At 44.3% G+C, this 21,139-nt stretch overlaps 1 protein-coding gene across 1 annotated transcript in view; it reads right to left on the reverse strand.

Moving 5' to 3' along the window:
* Positions 1-500: 500 nt before the first annotated feature.
* The window catches only part of CEP55 (centrosomal protein 55), a 127,726-nt gene continuing 107,087 nt past the window's right edge, over positions 501-21,139 (reverse strand). Inside the window, exon 9 of the mRNA XM_029609900.1 lies at positions 501-727. Within this exon, the coding sequence (XP_029465760.1) occupies positions 722-727 (6 nt within the window). The 3' untranslated portion in view covers positions 501-721. The remainder of the gene's footprint in view (positions 728-21,139) is intronic.

A 21,139-nucleotide genomic window follows, 5' to 3' on the forward strand; every position in this document is an offset into this window, starting at 1 on the left:
TGCTCATAAATCTGCACTCACCAGGCTATTAAATGGTGAATGAAATATAAAACCCCCGACTATAACATATAACCTTACCCACAACAATAATTCATGATTATCTGCTAGTTTTCATCTTTATATTCCTTGCTGAAATCTCAGGTAAAAAAAAAATCGACTCCTCCTACAGGTTCCATCTCCAAAATCCAGATTAGTCAAGACCGGTGAACGTGCCTTTTCTATTGCAGGCCCAATCCTATGGATCACATTGCCCTCCCACTCTGACTTCTAAGCATTAATAAGGATTTTTAAAGAGCATTCACACACCACCTTTTTAAGCAAGCCTTTCCAAAACTATATGAGACACAACCTTATTAATCCTCCCCTATATTTTTCCATTTCTCTTTACCATTGACCTTTTATCATAATTTGTTCATTTTTTGAGTTATTTAATGTAAAGACTTTTTATTCTTTCATGTTCTTTTATTATTTTATGTCTAATTATGAATGTAAACTTTGTAACCTGCCCCCAACACTGGAGGGTGCAGGCAATAAATACTTTTAAATAAATAGATAAATAAATAAATATAGTACATAAGTGTCTTGTATGAGCCTCCCACATCCCAAGATCCAGATTCACTTACTCCTGCTGGAGGCTGGCTTAAGTCTAGGACTGAGCACTGTTCTGGTTGCACAGCTCCTGCCATTTCCTATGGGAGTGATTTTGACATTTAACATTTGTTTATACCTGTGGAAACAAATGTAAATAAGTTACAGGTGGTATCTTTTTATTGGACTAAATATTTTTATAACTAGCTTTCAAGAGTTATATAGTCCCTTCATCAGGTCAGTATCAGTACCAACTGAGCAAATGAGAACATAAGAGTATACAAAAACATTCTAACCTGATTTACATCAGCATTTGTTTTCAAAGCTGTAAAGAGCTTTAAAACAACAAGATGTGGGGGAGAAGAGCAGATGAGATCATTATGCTAGAGAAGGATCTCACTCAGCTCTACCTAAATTGTGGGATGAACATCAAAACAGTTGCAAATTGGGTACCTGACAAGGCAGACAAAGCACGCAGTGTAAAAGTAATACAGATTTTTATTAATAAGCTATTTAAAAAAAAAAAAAAATCAATATTACTTAGCTGCAATTATTTGATGCTCACCCCATAGTTTAGGTAGGGCCCCATAATGTGCCCCAAATATTTTTTAAGGACTGGCTAAAAATTTTCCAAATAATGGTCACTTTTTTTTTTTTTTGTACTACGAGGGATTGCAGGACTATTAACAAACCCATACTTTAGCTTAGACCACAAGCACTTTATCTCATTTAATGAAAGTAGCAGCCAATGGGCCTATTTTAAAGAAATGACATTGGGCTGAATTTTTAAAGGCATTGCTCACGCTAAAAAGCCCTTATATATGAGTACGAGTGATGCAGATTTTAAAAGCTGCTAATTATGTGTGTATATGTGCATGTGCAGGCTAAAAAAAAAAAAAAGGGGGGGTGGAGTGGCAAAGGAGCAGGGCATAGGTGTTCTGGGGCGGAGCCAACAGTTAAACACGTAAAATCCAGATTTTAAAACTGGAAGCTGCAGTGCGCAAGAGCTTGCTAGCCACATACATTCAGTGCTGCTCCTGATGAGCTGTAAGTCTTCAGAAATCGCTATTTAAGACTAACACAACAGGGGTCCGGGTTAACTGGGGGGACTGCAGGCTGAAGAACCAGCGGGATCTGGATGAGCTCAGTGTGCTGCAGCAGTCAAAAAAGCAAATAGAATGTTAGGAATTATTAGGAAGGGAATGGTTAATAAAACAGAAAATGTCATAATGCCTCTATATCGCTCCATGGTGAGACCGCACCTTGAATACTGTGTACAATTCTGGTCGCCGCATCTCAAAAAAGATATAGTTGCGATGGAGAAGGTACAGAAACGGGCAACCAAAATGATAAAGGAGATGGAACAGCTCCCCTATGAGGAAAGGCTGAAGAGGTTAGGGCTGTTCAGCTTGGAGAAGAGACGGCTGAGGGGGGGATATGATAGAGGTCTTTAAGATCATGAGAGGTCTTGAACGAGTTGATGTGAATCGCTTATTTACACTTTCAAATAATAGGAGGACTAGGGGGCATTCCATGAAGTTAGTAAGTAGCACATTTAAGACTAATCGGAGAAAATTCTTTTTCACTCAATGCACAATAAAGCTCTGGAATTTGTTGCCAGAGGATGTAGTTAGTGCAGTTAGTGTAGCTGGGTTCAAAAAAGGTTTGGATAAGTTCTTGGAGGAGAAGTCCATTAATGGCTATTAATCAATTATACTTAGGGGTAGATTTTTAAAAACAGCGCGATCGCGTACTTTTGTTTGCGCAGCAGGCGCAAACAAAAGTACGCTGGATTTTATAAGATACGCGCATAGCCGAGCGTATCCTCTAAAATCCTGGATCGGCGCGCGCAAGGCTGCTGATTTTGGGCAGCCGGTGCGCGCCGAGCCGTGCAGCCTGCCTCCGTTCCCTCCGAGGCCGCTCCGAAATCGGAGCGGCCTCGGAGGGAACTCTCTTTCGCCCTCCCCTCACCTTCCCCTCCCTTCCTCTACCTAACCCACCCCCCGGCCCTATCTAAACACCCTCTTACCTTTGTCCGTAGATTTACGCCTGCGAGAAGCAGACGTAAATCTACGCGCGCCAGCGGACTGCTGGTGCGCCGTCCTCCGACCCGGGGGCTGGTCCAAAGGCCTGGACCACGCCCCCGGGCCGGCACCACGCCCCCTGTCCCGCACCCGAAACGCCGCGTCATCGGGTCCCGCCCCCCCCCCCGACATGCCCCCTTCCAAAAACCCCAGGACCGGCGCGCGAGCAGGGCTTTTAAAATCCGCCCGTTAGGGAATAGCCACTGCTATTAATTGCATCAGTAGCATGGGATCTTATTAGTGTTTGGGTAATTGCCAGGTTCTTGTGGCCTGGTTTTGGCCTCTGTTGGAAACAGGATGCTGGGCTTGATGGACCCTTGGTCTGACCCAGCATGGCAATTTCTTATGTTCTTATGACTGCTTGGTAAAAGTGGGAATGGCCTTTGCATGAGCAAAATCTGCTTACCTGCACATGTTAAAGCAGACAAAGTCTTAAGGAAGATGTGTGAAAGTATGTTGGCTTAAAATTAGGGAGCACACATGTGCAGTAGGCATATTTTAAGTCATACACACGCATCTGTGTGCATCTTTTAAAATTCCAGTGCATGTCTGCTTGCACGCTCGTGCACGTGTTTTAAAGTTACTGTCAATGGGGGTGGGGTGGGGGTAGGAATTGGGAAAGTATCACCAAGGGAATAAATAGGACCTGCACATGTCTGGTTGGTTCTTGTATGTAGGGTGGGGGCAAAGTCTCTTAGAGATGTGACATCTTAGCTGGGACCATGGCTATCAGGGGTCCGAGCTGCTAAAATGATTTCATGGTTTTTCTCATTAATCTCACTGGCTGACAGTTATGGTTATTAAAGAGGTTAGAGTTATTACATGGAACATTTCTGGGCTTGGTTCTGTTAAAAGATTTTAAATTCTGCAAGCAATGCAAAGATTTAAAGTGCAAATTACCTTTTTACAGGCAACACATCTAGACAGAGTAAAGCATAAATTGCTAGGACAGTGGGTGGGGAAAGTCTTTTCTCCTTAATTGGGAGCAAAAAAAAGCAGGCGTGGTTATACTAAACGGATTGCATTTCAAGAGACCATACGGGCCGATACAGTACAGTGGACTCCGGCGGAGCGCACTGTTAGCCCGGGTTTGGCCGCGCGTTTGACGTGCTAGCTTTACCCCTTATACAGTAAGGGGTAATAGCGCACATCGAAAATGTGCTGCCAACCGCCCCCCCCCTCCCCTGAAACTAATAGCGCCCGCAACATGGAAATGCATGTTAATGGTCCTATTAGTTATTCCCGCGCAATCCAGAAAGCAAAATGTGCCGCGAAGCCGCACATTTTACTTTAAAAAAATTAACGCCTGCCTAAAGGCTGACATTAATTTCTGCCAGCGCTGGGGAAGTGTACAGAAAAGCAGAAAAAACTGCTTTTCTGTACACCCTGACTTAATATCATAGCAATATTAAGTCGGAAGCCCCAAAATTAAAAAAAAAATTAAAATTAAAAAAAAAAAAAATTTAAAATCGGCCCGCAAGGAGGACGCTCAATTATGCCGGCATCCGTTTTCCGAACCCGTGGCTGTCAGTGGGTTTGAGAACAGATGCCGGCAAAATTGAGCGTCGGCTGTCAAACCCGCTGACAGCCGCCGCTCCTGTCAAAAAGGAGGTGCTAGGGTCACGCTAGTGTCCCTAGTGCCTTTTTACCGCAGGCCCTCATTTAAATACTGGATCGCGCATCTAGAAGAGCGGCCTGGGTGCGCGTTGGGAGAGCGGGCGCTCGCCTTGGAGCGCCGGCTCTCCCGCCGATTTTACTGTATCGGCCTGATAGTGATGGAGGGATCCAGAAGGGCAATTCCATGTTCAGCACATGCCCCGAATGTTTATCATCATAATTTCTTTTAAAAAATTGACCAACTTCTTGATGGAATGCACAAATGGGGCTTTAATAGGGGAGGGGGTTTTTAGTTGTATTCATGATCATACCTTAGATAGATTGATAGGAGTGACTGGATGTTCTACGCCTAGGCTGAGGGGAATCTCCTATTTATGCTAGATACTGGACTTAGTGGATGGCTGGCAGGTACTGCATTCCCTAGAAAGGGGTTATACTCATATTTCCTGAGCACATAACTCCCAATCTTGTACCAATTATCTTTTAATTCTAAGTTTTTCTAAAGTGAGCTCAGTGAAGATTGGTCTGCTAGTGCTTTCAGATCACCCTCTGGTATGGGGTGACGAGAATGTTTCTGCTTGACGGGGCAGTAAAACCACAGAGATTTCCCACTTATTTATATAATGATCAAGGAGTTAAAAGTTTTTTTTGCAGAAAAAGTGGGAGTTTTTCTTAAGTAATAATGCTGCACATCAAAAGCACGCCAGTCTTATACTGGGAGACAGCTAAAGCTGTTTTAAGAGGTGAGATTATTTCTTATGGGACTGGGAAATGCAGAGCTGATTTGAAAAGCGGTATTGGCATTAGAGCACCAATTGCAAGAGGGACAGATGTATGAAAAGTATCCTACTATGGTAAATAAAGCAAAATTCTCTGCAACCCAAAAAATTGCCTTAAATACATTATTATACCAGAAAGCAAAAAAAGAGCTTGCTGTATTATAAATCTAAATTTTATCAATATGGCAATAAAATAGGCAGACTATTGGCTATTACAAAAAAAAAATTGGACCGACCCTAAATTTATATCCGCAATGCATTCGAGCTCTGGTGTAATTGTTAACTGTGGAAAGAAGATAAGTGAAATTTTCAAAGAAGTTTACCAGTTTCTCTACACAGCAGAGACTGGCAGGAAAGCAGAAGTTCTGACATAGCTCTAGAAGGCGAATGTCCCTAAACTGACTCCTGGACAGCTGGCTAAGCTTAATATTCCTATTCAGTTGCAGAAATACAAAGAGAAATCCAGAATGCCACAGTTATATAAGACACCAGGCCAGGACGGGTATTCTGCTGAATTTTATAAGCTCTTATCGTTTAAAGTTTGTGGTCCCTTGGAAGGTCTGTTTATGCAGTTGATTCAAGATTTTTTTTCCCTCTATCCCCCAATAAGGCTATTATCACAGTAATCCCAAAGCGCGGAAAGATCCACTGTTCCCTGCCTCTTAAAGGCAGATATCTTTGTTGAACTTTAATATGAAACGGTTGGCAAACATTTGGCAGAAAGACTCATATTTTGTACTGATGTTGATGGGAGAGGACCAAGTGGGGTTTGTGAAGGGGAGAAGCTCAGCATGCAAAGTGCCTAAATGTTTACTATCTATGACTCTCAAATGCAATAATATTCTTTTGGTCTTAATTAGTCTAGATGTGGAGAAGACCTCTGACAAGGTGGACAGGAGCTTTATTTGATACTTTGAAGGCCTTCAGGATAGAGAGCTTTTTCACCCAAGCAGTCCAAATGCTATATAGCAACCCACAGGCTTTGATAACTGAACCATGTTTCCCAGGCTGGAGCCACAAAGTCACACAGACTCCAGCCTTTTCAAAGCATAGGGTCCCGCACATGCAACAAGGGGGAAAATGGGGGCATTCCATTACATTTCCTCCCAGCTTGGACCTGGTGGTCCAAGCGTCACTATTTCCCCCTGGCTCCCATTCAGGGAAGTACCACACCACCCACACCTCTTCATTTGGCCTCCCACCAGCTAGGTTTGGGGTCTGGGGTCTAGGCTCACCCCAGACAACATTGTTAGTACCATCCCCTGCAGCCCTCGCTCAGTATACAGCCACAGTCCTTTATCGGAGTCCATCTGTAGCTCCAGGTTTTACTTCCACCTTAGCGAGACTCCTTGGACTGGCTGTGGGATGTGTGGAGAGTACTCTTCCCTCATATCTCTGTGGTGACCCCTACCCTCTGGCGACTCCAATACACTACCATGCATTGGCTTCTCAGCAGCGCCTCTCCCTGGGGACATCATGCTCCTTTTCGCACAACTGTCAATGGCCCCTCCTTCAGGACTCTCCACAGCAGTGGCTCCATCCGGCTTCTCTGCATTCCCTCTTGCTAGAGCCTCAATGGCCTCTTCAGTTAGGCCCTTGGCAGTGCTTCTCTCAGGTCCCTTGGTACTGCCCTCTTCAGGGTTCTTTTCAGTTTCTGGGCATCCTACAGGGCCTTCCTCGGGCTCTCCTGCAGCTCCACCCTCAAGCCTTCCTGCAGTGCCCCTCAGGCTTCTTCCTGCTGCATTGCTCTCTCCGAGACTTCTCTCAGGGGTCGCTGCAGGCCATCTCTCTTTAGGCCAGTCCTCTAAGCTCCTCCATGAGCTCTTGGTCAATATTCATTGCAGGAGAATCACTGTGGCTCCTCTTCTGCTGCTTAGCTGCATTCCCATCCATCGGTTCTTACCACTCATGATCCATATGGGCTTCAGCCCCATTGTTGCTTTCAGCCCTTTCTGGTGTGGAGTTTCACTAAAGTTTCAAGCTCCAGTCATACAACTCAGACAGCCCATTGTGCTACTTCAGTTTCCAGGAGCCCTATATAGCCTTGCCTGGCTTCACTTCTGGCAGGCTGGCAGTTTTTCCTCAGTTCACTCACTACCATTGTGTTCGCTCTAGCAACTTGCCTTAGCTCTGCCTCCTATTGGGTCACCTCTGTTGCAATCTCTCCTGTAGTTCAGTGACCAGCTGCTGCCATTTAATTCTGCCTCCTTACTCTGGGCATCTATGGCAGCTGGGAGTGGCTTCGGTGGCCCCACTGACCTGGCTGAGTGTTCCATCTGTCACACCTCCAGTCTCAGGTTTTCCCTCTCAGCTGGCTCTTCAAATTGGGGAACTCGTACTACATAGAAGTGCATGACAATATACTTCTTTTTAAGCTCTCTGACTTATCTTTCTTCTTTGACATGCACTGCAGTATACCCATTGAATCAAACCAGGTTTTTGGTAGCACTGCCCAGGTCATTAAGCACTCTGGTTTCTGCACTTGCTAGCAAGTTCACTTTTAGTCTAGGCTATGCAATGCTCCAATCAGTACACGACTGCTTTTCTTTTTTTTTTTTTTTGCTCTTTAAAAGGAAAAAAATAACCCCTGCCACACTGGCACTAACTGTACTGAATATAACAGTTCTATCTTCAGACAAGGCTTGTCCCCTTAGTCTGCAAAGAAAAACCTACCCTGCCTGCAGGCCCCACAGGCCACTACTAGTTGAAAGGCAGTTTTCAGGGTTTTGTGGTTTTTTTTGTTCTTATGTGCTCCTTGAGAAACACAAGTCTTTATCCTCGAGTGCTCTCGCACACACTTTAAGAATACTGCTTTTCTTCTTTCCTAGCCCCCCTTCCTTAGGCAAGGCTAGACAAACTTTATTCATGGAGCCTGCCTTCAGTGTGCTCCCTGAACCATACCCTTTTCTGAGCAATGCTACTTTGCCTCCAAGTTCTTTGACATGCCACGAAATAATTTCACAGTCCTCCCTTGGAGACTTGGGGTTTTTCTCTGTGCCCAGCTTAGAGAAAAAAAAATCTCTGACCTGACATCATATGGGGTAAACAGTGTGGCATGGCCCAGGCTGGAGCTACAAAGCCACATAGACTCCAGCTTTTTCAAAACACTTTTTGTTTTTAAACTTTATTCAAATTCATAGCACTTCAACAATAATCAGGATTGCCTATGTTTACAGTTCATTCCCCATACCCTGGGATCTGGATCAGCATAGATTAAATAGGCTCTACCTCTCTGGAGACATAGGAGACTCCTGAACCCAGCTAGGCTTACACTCTTATGCTCCCCAGCCAGTACCACCATCAGGCCTTTCCCTGCCCACCAAACTCTTTCTCTCACTGTGGGATTTAAGATGGACCAGGCCTCTAGCCTGGTTCTGCACTTGCAAGAAGGGGGAAAACAGGGTCACTCCGCTACAAAGGGTTAATGATATTCAATCCAAAGAGTTTCAGTTGCAGAGAGGTTCCAGGTAGGTACCTTTTTGCCTTTATTATTCTCTTGGATCCCTTCTTAGAACTCTGAGCTAATGATGACATAGTAGGAATTGCTATGGGCCAGTCAGGGCTACCCCTGTTTAAATTAGTGGCTTTCGCAGATGATTTGTTCATGCATCTAGGAGATCCAGTATCCTCACTTACAAAAATCTCTAACACTGCTAGCAAGGCTGTAAGATTGGCAGGTTTCCGGTTGAATTTAGATAAGCCTGAGGCACTGCCTTTGAGCGATTCAGTGCAGGATGTGGAGGTACAAATTTTACTATGAATGTGCTGTGGACTCAAATACCTGTGGGGACTGCATAAGGATTCCTCAAATGCATAAAATTAATTTTTATTTCTTGTTTGAATCAAAGTTGCCTTCGCAATTTTAGATGAATTTCCTGGGCATATAAATTTGTTTCAAATGTTTGCTAGATGGCGCTACACGTTGCAAACTATGCCTGTTTTCTTAAGCAAGACCGTTTGGCACTAGAGAGTCATATTCATAAATTCATATGGAAAAAGAATAAGCCTAGAATAGCCTTGACTGGGTCAGAGGGATAAAGGCAGATTAGGTTTGGTGAGATTGTAGTTGTACAATATAGCTTTTAATCTCCGACATACATGAGACTGGCTGCTGGACACATCTTTCTATACAACTACTGTTGTGTTCCTCGCCTGCAGCCGTCTGCGGGCGCACCCCCCTACCTGACCACGACCCACCATGGCAAGCACCAGGTGAAGAGCCATGGTCTGGTGCCGTTGTTCCCCCGCGTCGGTGTGGGCCCCCGGGGTGACCACAGGGCTGGGAGCCGCCCCTGCTCCTCCTGCACGGCCTCTAACAGCTTCTCCCCCGCGGCCAGAATGCAAGATGGCCACCGCCATCTTAAGCACAAGGCCACGCCTCCTCACTAGATTTAAAGGGACCTGATCCCTTTAACTACTTCCAGCTGTCTTCAATGAGCCAGAGCAGAGGAAGTATAAAAGGAGGCTTTCCTCTGCTCATTCCTCGACTTGGCAACTTTTGGGTTAGTCAGGTCTGCTTGCTTCGGTGAGTTCTTCTACTTCGGATCCTTGTTCCTGTCTTGTCTTGGTGTTCCTGACTTTGGATTGGCTAGCGGTGATCCCTGGTGTGTGACCTCGGACTGGTAAGCGACAACCATCTGGCACTTGACCTTGGACTTCCTCTTGACCATCGTCTCCAAGGGCCCACCTAAGTCCCAGCGGCCCGGGTCCCTACGGGCTCCTCCCGGGGGGACCACAGGCTTCCAGGGGGTGAAGCTCCAGTCCTTGCACCGAACACTCGACTCCTTGACCTCTCAAAGGTCCACCTAAGTCCCAGCGGTCCGGGTCCCTACGGGCTCCTCCTGGGGGGACCAGGGGCTTCCAGTGGCAAAGACAGTTCCTTTCCTCAACGTCATGACTCTTCGTCTGCCTCCACAGTCACCTCAGTCTCCAGTGCAGAGGGTCAGCTGGTCACGTCTTCTGTTCCTGCCTCACCACCCGACAGGAGAACCTACGGATCTTCCTCCTAAGGTATACCATCCTCCCGTCAGCCCAAGGGTTCACAAGCCTGAGCATAACACTACAGCTATGGAGTGAGCATTGGTCTATCCGTTAGATTTGAGTTTTATCTTTCATACCGCTCAAAATAAATTGCCACTTCCACACTGGAAAAACCAATGGATTACCCTAAAGAGGATGTCCTGGAAATGGGAGCCGAGAAGGAAGATTTCTCATATTTACCTTTTAAGGGAAAAAGGAACTTCTGAAATTTCAGTCAATGACTTTTTCGTTATGGGAAACAAGAGATTTCAACATGATTGGGCAATTGAATGAACAAGGCCAGGTGAAATCATTTGGGGAATGTGCAACAAGAATTTGGAAGCACACAATTTTTTGCTCATCTACAGGCTAGGCATTATATTAATTCATTATTAGTGGGGGAATTACAAAAGGAAAGCAGAGGCACTTTTAGAAATCTCCTTATTTCAAAGACCCAATTCAGCATACAGTTTGTGTAGAATTCTAAGCTTTTAAAAATGGCGGGGCTACAAACTTATTAACAAGTGGATAAATCTATCCCTAATTCCCTTTTCCACGATTGTAAACATTTTTTAGTTTTTTTTGCTAGGATATTGTGTGTAATGGGTAATATTTCTTTACGGGAAACAAGTTTCTCCTGAGCACATATTTTTCTCAAAAAATGTGCTCACTTAACTGGCTCCTGCAGAGCTTTGTATAAAGTGTAACCTAAATGTTGGTACCCTGGCTATATAGCTCTGACACCACTAATAGTAAGTACATAAATTTATCTTTTAGCAAAATGTAGAGATCCATAACCTACTGCTTTTAGAGCCAGTACACTTTTAATTCTGATTGCATTGCAAACTTTTAAGACTGGTTAATGGCTCTAATATTGTGACATTAATCTTCTTTTGCCCTAATGCAGACAATGAAACACTGAAGCAGTGGCAGGCAGGCAATATGCTAAGATACTCACCTCAACATAAGTGATTTTACTTGCATTAAAAAAAAAAAAAAAGTGTTCTTCTATAAACATGCATATGTATGACAGATGCTTATACTTTAAGATGCGATCATTTTGAAACCTTTATACAAGATAAAGGGTGAAGCTCCATCGGCATCTCACTACATGATGGTCATACTTAGCAAATGATGGTCTCACTTTGATATGGAAGTCATGCTCCTGCTATTACTTTGGGCACCTTTGCAATATGCTTGATGGTGAATTTTTATTTTAGTTTGAGCACCATTATAAGAAAGCATATTATAAATAAAATTGGATTGAAAGTCATTTTCCTTTCATTCACTTTTCACACACATTCTATCCCACTTCACAGAACTGAATTCCAAATACTTTCTATATGCATACCAACCATTCTTCAAAATATACATCTTTCACTTTAACACAATGCATATTAATGGTACTATGGATCCCCAGGACTTTTAGGGAAATCAAAAAAGACAATGCTGGCAGACAAAATACTGTATTTGAAGAGGTATTTAAAAGGATTGTATGCAATTAAGATGGCAATACAAAAATACTATAAGATTGATTAGTAAAAACCTTACTACTTTACCCAATAAAACCTTTATGGCTAGACATGGTTAACATGAAGGGAAGCACATTACCATGAAAAATCTTTTGTAAATACCACCTTCATCCTCCCCCCCCCCCCCCCAAATCCTAAATTACCTGACCTTTTTTCATACTTTGTCATATTTAGTGTTCCCTATTAAAATAAGGGATTCTGTAGTTCAGATTATTGGATTGTGATTTATATTTAAATCAGACATGCTTATTTAACAGCTCAAATGTCTTTGGGTAAGCCTCCAGGCTTACCCTAATACTGTTTACAAGACAAATTTTAGATTGTGTTTCATATCCAAATATAACTGTGGATGTTGCAATGAGATATATGAAGTCCACTTTGTGTCTATCAGCATGCATGCTAATGTGACTGCATGGTTAAACACAGATTTAAATATAATTTGCATGTAGGTATCCACTAGGTTCCCACCAGCTAAATTGACCCTAGCTTAAGGCATGGGCTACAAGATGAGGTAGGAAAGGAAGTTTGCTGATCCTCCATTAAAGGGCACTTCCTAAGAGGCTTGTCTGGATTGGTCAGTCAGCTCCTTAAAAACAGCAATGCACAAGGAGCAAGAGTGGTATTTTGTGTTGGAGTTTTGAGAAGCAGGAGAGTGGTGCAATGGTCCCCATTTTAGGCCCAACAGCCTAATCAAGGGGAAGAGATTTCTCCCTGGTCTCTACCTGACATGTCTGAAGGGAGGGTTTTTGGGAGAGATGTTTTTTGGGGAATAGTTTTCTTTTTGGAGCTTAGTCTTACCCAGGAGGATCACCCCCCCTCCCACCTGTGAGAGGTCAGGATAGGGTGCTGGTGGTTCCCTGCTGCCCAGCTAAGGAGGAACATCAGGGACCTGTCAGAGAAAGAGCAATTCGTTATGAGCTCTGAGAAGTTTGGCTCTGGTTGTTTTGGGCAGGAAGTTGTCACCAGTCCCTGCCGACTGAGGGAGAGACTTTGGAGTTTTGGACAGTTTTTAGGATTTATAGTAGCAGAGGTCCAGAGTTAACAGAGATAGAGATAAGGAAACAAGTCCTCACTAGGAGCTCACATCCTACCACTAGAGCATTGCATTTTCATCTAGTCAATGCCACCGAATGAACACTGACACAGAGTGGGACTGAGAGGAGAAGTACAGGGACTGTTTTTGTGAAAAGATCAACTGCAGATTTTTGTTGCTAACTGGACTGGATGTATTTTGGTTACAGTAAACTGTGTTTTGTAATACCCCACCAGAGTGTGTTCAGCGTCTTCATTAAGAGCCAGAGGCATTCTAAAAGCAAGGACACCACAATAGTGAGTACAACGGAGAGACCAAGATTGAGTGTAGTCCCCCCATCCTGTAAGACTAGAGCCCTGAAAGATGAAACCACTTCCCCACGAGAAATAATCCCCACAACCTGAGACCAGGACTGTGTGGAATTGAAGTGAAGGACCAGAGTAGGTATAAAAGTGATTCCACATACCCCAAGAAGGGAGAAATGTATATTGGAAGCCTACAGCTGAATCATAGGGCCTATCTAATATTTTGTAGGCATACTAATAATTGGGAAAACAGAACAGTGCACTTGTTTAAAATCACAGGACAAAGATATGCAAATTTATCCAAAACCGCAGCTGCAGTTTAGGAGACACTGGTTCAGCTGAGACAATCCTGTTATTTCAATTTGCAGTAATCAGTTACAAACCACAGTTGCAAACAAACTGGAGTGCAAGCCTGCACCTTCTTAAAATTAGAAAAGAAAGAAAAAAAAAAGACAGCTTAAAATTAAATTTAAAAAAAGTATATATAGCATTAAGATTTGAAGATTTAAAAAAAAAACAAAAAACAAAAAAAAACACACTCCTCCTCCTGCCCATTTTATCAACTCCTTTACCAGGGGTGGATTGGGCTTCTCCAGGTGGGCTGATCGCTCCCATCACTTTTTTTTTTTTTTAATTTTCCAAAGAACATGAGAGGGGCTGTTGCAGCCCGAAGAAAGGTCTAAGTTTGTGGCAGAGCTGATGAAGTCGCACTGGAAGTGAGGCCTGTGGGCTGCGGCCGAGCTCATTCTACTGTGCCTGAAGAGAGATCTTCGGGCTGCGGCAGAGCCTATTTTCTTACGGTGAGAAAAGAGATCTATGGGCTGCATCAGATACCCCACGGGCCGGTTTTGAAATAAAAATTCCCTGGGCTGATATGTTCCTGCACTCTGCTCTGGAGGATACAAACATTTCACAAATGGGAGGGGCACAAGAAGGCCAAGGCAAGCTATAAAACAGCCTGGTATGTCAGATAAATCTTAGCTTCTTGCCTATTCACACATGAATTTCTAAAATAAAAACCACCACCTCACAAATGCATTGGCATGCTTATTACTCATAATTCTTTTACAGATGCAAATGTTGCGCATGACAGCTTGATCACCGCAAAGAACCAGAGCATGAATGAGGAAAAGAACAAGCATTTTAACCGAGAAATCCTATACAAGTCCTCTTTTTCAGCCAGGGCTGCCATTGTAAAGAGGTCAGAATGGACTTCAAAGGAGAGCTCTGTACACGTGCTATATGTGCAGAGTCTGTCCTAGGATATGGGGACAAATATCAGCATAGGAAAATTGGTTCTTACCTGCTAATTTCGTTCCTATAGTACCACAGATCAGTCCAGACTCCTGCGTTTTGCTTCCCTGCCAGCAGATTGAGACAGAAAAAGTTTTACAGACACTGTACATAACCCAGTGTCCCACCTGCAGTCCCTAAGTATTGACCTGTACCCCAAGCCAAGATGACAGCAAGCACCATAAATTTCTAAGCAAGATTCTAAGCAAACTCGTTCCCCTCCAATGAGGCAGAACAAAGTGAAGTTGCCCAAAAAGACAATGGAAAACAATTCCCAAATTTAACAGGAACAATCAACATTGAAAACCTCCAACAACTTCACACTATATACAAAGCAACAGTACAAGCAGTGGACTCTTCCCCCCAGTAAATGGGTGGTTCTCTGGACTGATCTGTGGTAATACAGGAACAAAAATTAGCAGATAAAAGATCCAATTTTCCTTTCCCTATATGTACCCAGATTAGTCAAGACTCCTGCGATGTACCTAAGATCCCCTTATCTCGGGTGGGACATGGAGAGTTCCACTTGTAGAATACGCTCACTAAAGCACATGGAAGCTGGAACCCCGACATTCAAGCGATGTCTAGCAAAAGTGGGCAATGACTTCCCAGTATCTGCCCAGCAAGTTTCACAGAAACATCTGCTGTGAATCAGCCCAGGAAGTCGCCTGAACATGTCAAGTGCACAATCCAGTATCCGCCCTTTGCAGGTCCTGCAGAATGCTGCAGCACGGATTTTGACTGGTCAGAGAAAATGTGACCACATTACACCAACATTGATTAAATTACACTGGCTTCCAGTTCAATATCGTATTCAATATAAAGTGGCTTGCATAATACATAATGTTATCTATGGCGAACACACCGAATGGCTGAATACATCAATACGTCTTCACGTACCTCAAAGAGACTTGCGATCGGCAAACAAAGGTCTTCTTTCAATTCCTACTATTAAATCAGCTAGATTATCACATGTAAGGGAACGTATTATATCGATTGCAGGAACAAAACTCTGGAACGATTTACCTACACCACTGAGACTTACCACCGAAAAAAAGCAATTCAAAGCCAATCTAAAGACCTGGCTGTTTAAATGTGCATTTGCAGAATATGAATCAGCTAATCAGCCTTGTCAGAAATAAGCAACACAGTATAAGCATGATGTATTTGTAAACCACCTTGAGGAGTTACCTCTCGTTTCTTTTACTCTATTTAGTTTAATATGTTTTACGTTAATTTTTATGAATATGCTTATTTTATTAATTTTATGTTTTTTACTCCTCTTAACAGCTAATTTATTCTTTTACCCTATATAGTTTTTAGCTGTTACAATTTATGACCATTGTATTTCGATTTTGTTTTATATTGTGTAAACCGATGTGAAGGCTTGTCCGATGTGTCTGTATATAAAATTTAATAAACCATTAAACCCCTAAACCCTGCGGCAGCACGCACCCTTAGAAATGTAAGTCTACTCAATCGCTTCCTTCAGCCACTGTACAATTGATCCTTAGCAGACTTATTTCCCTTCTTTGGGCCACCTCACAGTACAAAAAGGTGATGCGATCTACGGAAATCATAAGTGACAATTAGATACCTCAATGCATGCCTCCAATCTAAGAGCCTAAGCTCCCCCACATGAGGCGTACAGCAATCCAAATCCATAAAAGTTGGAAACTCCACTGTCTAAGATGGAATACAGAGAATACCTCCGGCATAAAAGAAGGCACCATGCATAAAAGATACCCCCTAATTACACATTTGTAGGAAGGGATCTTGACACAACAGCACCTGAAGCTCCAAAATTCTCTTGGCTGAACAAATAGCTAACAAGAAAACCACTTTAAGAGTCAAATCCTTAACCATAGCTCTCTTTAGTGGTTCAAACTGAGCCTCACCCAATCCTCTAAGGCAGAGCTTTCCAAACTGTGTGTCGGGACACGTTAGTGTGTCGCCTGCAGTGTGCAGGTGTGTCGCGCAAGCCCGGTCAACTCTGATGCGAGTTTGGGCTTTTTTTTTTTCTAGAGATTCACTTTTTTTTTTCAGTTTATGGGTTGCTTATTATTGGGTGATTTTTGCTGTCAATCGCGTTTTTTTGGGGGGCTTGGTGGGTGGAACGAGCCCAGCCATCCTTGCATTGGCTGCTGCTGCCGATGAGGCCTGGCCATGAGGAGTACTGACTGCAAGCAGCAGTGTCTGGTGATCATGGAAGGGAGTGAAGCACTTAACTGGCAACAATCAAAAAGACGAGGTACATGAGTGTGGGGGCCAGACATGTGCTGGGGGGAGAGAGATGAGTGAGTGGGGGGCAAACGTGCTGGGGGGACAGACATGTGCTTGAGGGGGAGAGATATGAGTGTGTGGGGGCCAGACATGTGCTGGGGGGAGGAGAGAGATGAGTGTGTGGGGGACAGACAATTTGTTTTATTATTGTTTCTCATAAATTATAACAATAACATGAATCTTGGAATATATATTTTTAATATAAATTTAAGGTTTTCATGAGATAGGTTGTGTCGTGAAACATTTTATTTATGTATATATTTAAGGAAACATACATAAATTGTCGAAATATGTTTCGTTCGTTTAACCTTTAACCTCTGGTTTACTAGTAGACTGAATTACCGTGTCGTGAAATTATGTTTGTCTAAAAAGTGTGTCACCAACATGAAAAGTTTGGAAAGCTCTGCTCTAAGGACTAGTTTCAGATTCTAAGATGGACAAGTGTTCCACACCTGAGGACTCGAGTTCTTAGCTCCCTGAAGGAACCATAGAACATCCGTATATGCAGATGGAGGATACCCTTGCACCTTACCTCGGAAACAACCCAATGTAGCTACCTGGACACTCAGTTAAAAGCCAGTCCCTTGACCAGAACCTTTCTGTAGCAAAGCCAAAAAATGCGACATAGCCTGAACAGACTGAGGCTACACTCAGTCAACAGCAGAGCTGGACGCGAAGATCCTCCAAATTCACACATACATTAAGGATGTAGAAGATTGAAATAACCACTTTAGAATATCCCCCCAATTTCAGTTGTCTCCTCTCAGAAGCAGAGACAGAGAGACAGAAGTGAGCCGCTTGGCCCAAAAATATTGGGCCTGATGGAAAACAGTAGACCAATGTTCAAAGCTCAGGGGCCCGTCCTTGGCCATGTTGATCAGATTTGGGAAGCATGGCCGATGTGGCCACTCTGGAGCTACCAGGATCATTTTGCCTGGATGTTTCTCTATCCGCCGTAATCCCTTGTCCACCAGAGGCCATGGGAGGGAAGACAAAGAATCCTTCAAGTCCACAGCAGCACCAGAGCTTTGATTCCTTTGTATCATGTTCTGTTCAGGGGCTGTAAAACCAAACCATCTTGATATTCTCTTTGGTTGGGATATCCCCCATCTTCCTTGAATGAGACACATAGCTGCCTCCGACAGCTCCTATTCCTCGGTGTCTAACTTTCTCAGACTGATAATATCCGCCTGAACGTTGTTCACTCCAGCGATGTGAGATGCTGACAGCTGATCCAAATGCTGTTCTCAGAGAATCAACTCCTGGGCCTCTCGAGCCACTGCCTGATTTTTGGCTCTGCCTTGACGGTTGATATTGTCCATCGTTGCATTGTCTGATAGGATCCATACTAGGTGGCTGCATAATCTTGGCAGACAAGCAAGCAATGTGAAATGCATTGCTCTCGTCATTAACCAACAGACCATGATGCCTCCTGTTTCGACCACTGGCCCTGTGCAGACTGATCTTGCCGTACTGCTTGCATTGGTGGTGACTATTATCCAATTCAGAATCTCCAATTCCCCACCATACTCTAGATTGGGGCAAGTAAGAACCACGAAAGACCGTCCCTAGCTTCCCCCTCTAACGGAAGAGGAAGATTAAACTCTTCCAATAACGGATTCTAATGGGAGAAGTGCCCCTTGCAGAGGCTGCATATGTGTGAACACCCAATGCATTAATTCTCATGTCAATGCCATTGAACCCAGACCTGTAGTCCCAGACCCTGGGTACCAAAAGCTCTAGCAGAAGCCTAATTTGACTCTAATTTCAGCACTCTCTCTCAGGTGAGAAACTCTCTCCGCCAGTGTGTCGAACTGAGTTCCCAGATACTCCAGATTTGTAAGAGGACTAAATGACTCGTTGCTAGGTTCACCACCCATCCTAGAGACTTCTAGTGCATTGGTAACTTTTGTACTGATTGTCAGATGTCATTCGATTTTGCATGAATAAACCAGTCATCCAGATACAGATAAATCAACACACGCTCTTTTTGCAATGTCCCCACCACCATCACCTTGGTGAAGGTATATGGAGCCATCACCAGCCGAAGGTAAGAGCTCGGAGCCGAAAATGTTCCCTTAGGACCATGAACCTCAGGAATCTCTGGTTCTCTGGCCTGATGGCTATATGCAGATTTGTCTCTATCAAGGTGAGAGATGCCAAGAACTCTCCTTTGCGTATTGCTGCTATGAAGGACTTCAGTTTCCATGCAGAACTGGGGAACCTTGAGAGCTGCATTTACCTTCTTTAAATCCAATATGAATTGGAAACAGGGGGGAAAAACAGGATGCTTAACTTAAAAATTGACTTCCAGCCACACTAAGCATGTTCAGGGTCCAAATCAACAAACTCAGCAAGACATCTCTGTGGGGAGGGAAAAAAAATAGATCTGAGCAGCTCCAAAGCAGCTCTCAATCATATACAATTTCTCCTCCCTTTTATAGACATGAGAAAGTCAGTTCCCCATCAGAATCTTCTGATGTCTCATGATCCACACCCCTTTAATTACCAGGGATAGCCTTCCTATGGCATTTGCTCGCCAAAACTGACAAATAGGAGGCCTGAGCACATGATTCCTACATAGTAGGTTGCTTTGCCTTTGTTGGGCACCCCTGCGGAAAGGTCTGCAGGCCCTGGAAACATTCCACCCAGGAGGAGGAGGATGGATCTATACCAGAGTCCATCAGTCCAACCTTGCTCTCTCTAACCTCTCTTGGGGAAGCTTCTGCCCTTGGGAACAAGGGAGGAGAACTCTCCATTGCCTTGCCTCCCACTCCCCTCCAGAAACACCATAGGCCAAGGGGTACGTCACAACATAGGCAAAAGCTGTTGCTGTCAAACAGTTTTGAGCATCTAAACAGCACTGACACAAACGGAGAGAGAGAGAGGACTAAACTGCTATCAGATGGCAAGCCTCACAGATAGCAAGGCGCTTGGACCTGTTGATCCCTAGCACCTAGCTCTCCTGAACTTCGGTTCTAGGCGGCCTCCTGTGCACATACCAATGCCATCTGGTCGTACACGCACATCCCTCCAGGATGCGCACAAATATGCGCTCAAGACTAGGTTGCGATCGTACGCACACAAGTATGTGCACTTTTATAGGCCATGGTTGTACACGCACAAGTAGCTGCACAAATATGCACTCAAGTTTAGGCTGCAGTCTTATGTGTACGAGTACCTGTGCAAATATGCGCTTAAGTCTAGGTCGCAGACGTAAACACTCAAATCTAGGCTGCAGTTTTATGCGCCCAGGACTCAGCACATGCAACTGCCACGCGGTGAGAATGCGCGTACACCTACAGATGTGAGAAAAGAACCGCTGCAGTGGCCTATCACAAGTCTAAGTAAAACTTGCCTGCACCTTCAGTGCATTTAGGCCCAGATCCATTTAACATCTGGCACCAAAAATCATCGGCCTGAAGAGCTTCTCAACAGCTCAGGCCTAGACTGGCCGAGAACACAGGGAGACTGGGGCCAAGAGCCAGCATCTCACTAAACATGCTTTGCGCATTAGCAAACTAAAACTGGCTGAAGACCTCTACCAGAACCAGAGACAACTCCTCAGTGCAAGTGCCTCTCTGCACCTCTGTGGAATAGGGAACCACCGGTGACAGCTGAGGAGGGGATTCCTGTGCCTCTCCCAGTGAAGCTGCTAGGGAATTGAAAATGGCCACTGTTTCCACAATGACAGGGAAAGCATCAGCACTAGCCCCCCCCATCACCTGTGAGGCTTGTTCTACTGGTGCGGTCATGCTTTATGCAGACCCTCAAATGCTTTTGCTGCACGCATTCACTGTTCCTCCCTGCACCCGTGGCACCACAATGGCAAGCGGGGGGGGGGAGGGGAGGGGGAGAACAGTCACTCAGTGTATTGGAGCTAATACCTGGTCTCTTCCGCAGGCAGAGAATCTGCTGAAAAACCTCCCCAAGCTGCTGAGGTAGCTTATCCCCTTGGAACCTATCTAGTTCCTTGTTCTCTCTCTTTTTTTTTTTTTTTTTTTTTTTTAACTCTGAGAACAAATAAAGATACACAGAAACCAATACCTTCTTTTGGTGCAGAGGTTCAGGTTCCAGGAGTGCAGGCTGCATGGCAGATCAGAAAAGAGCCAGACCACTGGCTATATCAGTCTCCTTTCGCCAAACTTTAGCAACCCAGCTCAGGACAAACCGTATAAAAGGGATACTTCCCTGCTCTACTAGGTTTTGGAGTGCAGAACTGCCAGCAGGTTTCACTGCTGTCTCGTGGGGGATGATGGATCTGTACCACCAGATGTGCACCACACTGACCTCTGGACTGAACTATCAGAAGGGTCACCAACTCCCTGCCCCACCAGCACCTCACAACCCCTGGGAGGATCCAGAAACTGTCTTGATTTTTTTTCTCTCTCCACATTGCAGTTTTACACATCTACCATCTGCAGGAGACAGAAAAATACTGAGGGATTGCAGGTGGTACACTGGGTTACATGCAGTGTCAGTGAAACTTTCTCTGCTTCCATCTGCTGGCAGGGACCCAGCAGTTTGGACTGATCTGAGTAGATACAGGGAACTACTAAATATGGCCAAAGGTAAAGAAGCATTTCAGTAACAAGCTGCCATTAAG

This window comes from Rhinatrema bivittatum, chromosome 7 (genome assembly GCF_901001135.1).
Source record: "Rhinatrema bivittatum chromosome 7, aRhiBiv1.1, whole genome shotgun sequence".
Taxonomy (NCBI): domain Eukaryota; kingdom Metazoa; phylum Chordata; class Amphibia; order Gymnophiona; family Rhinatrematidae; genus Rhinatrema; species Rhinatrema bivittatum.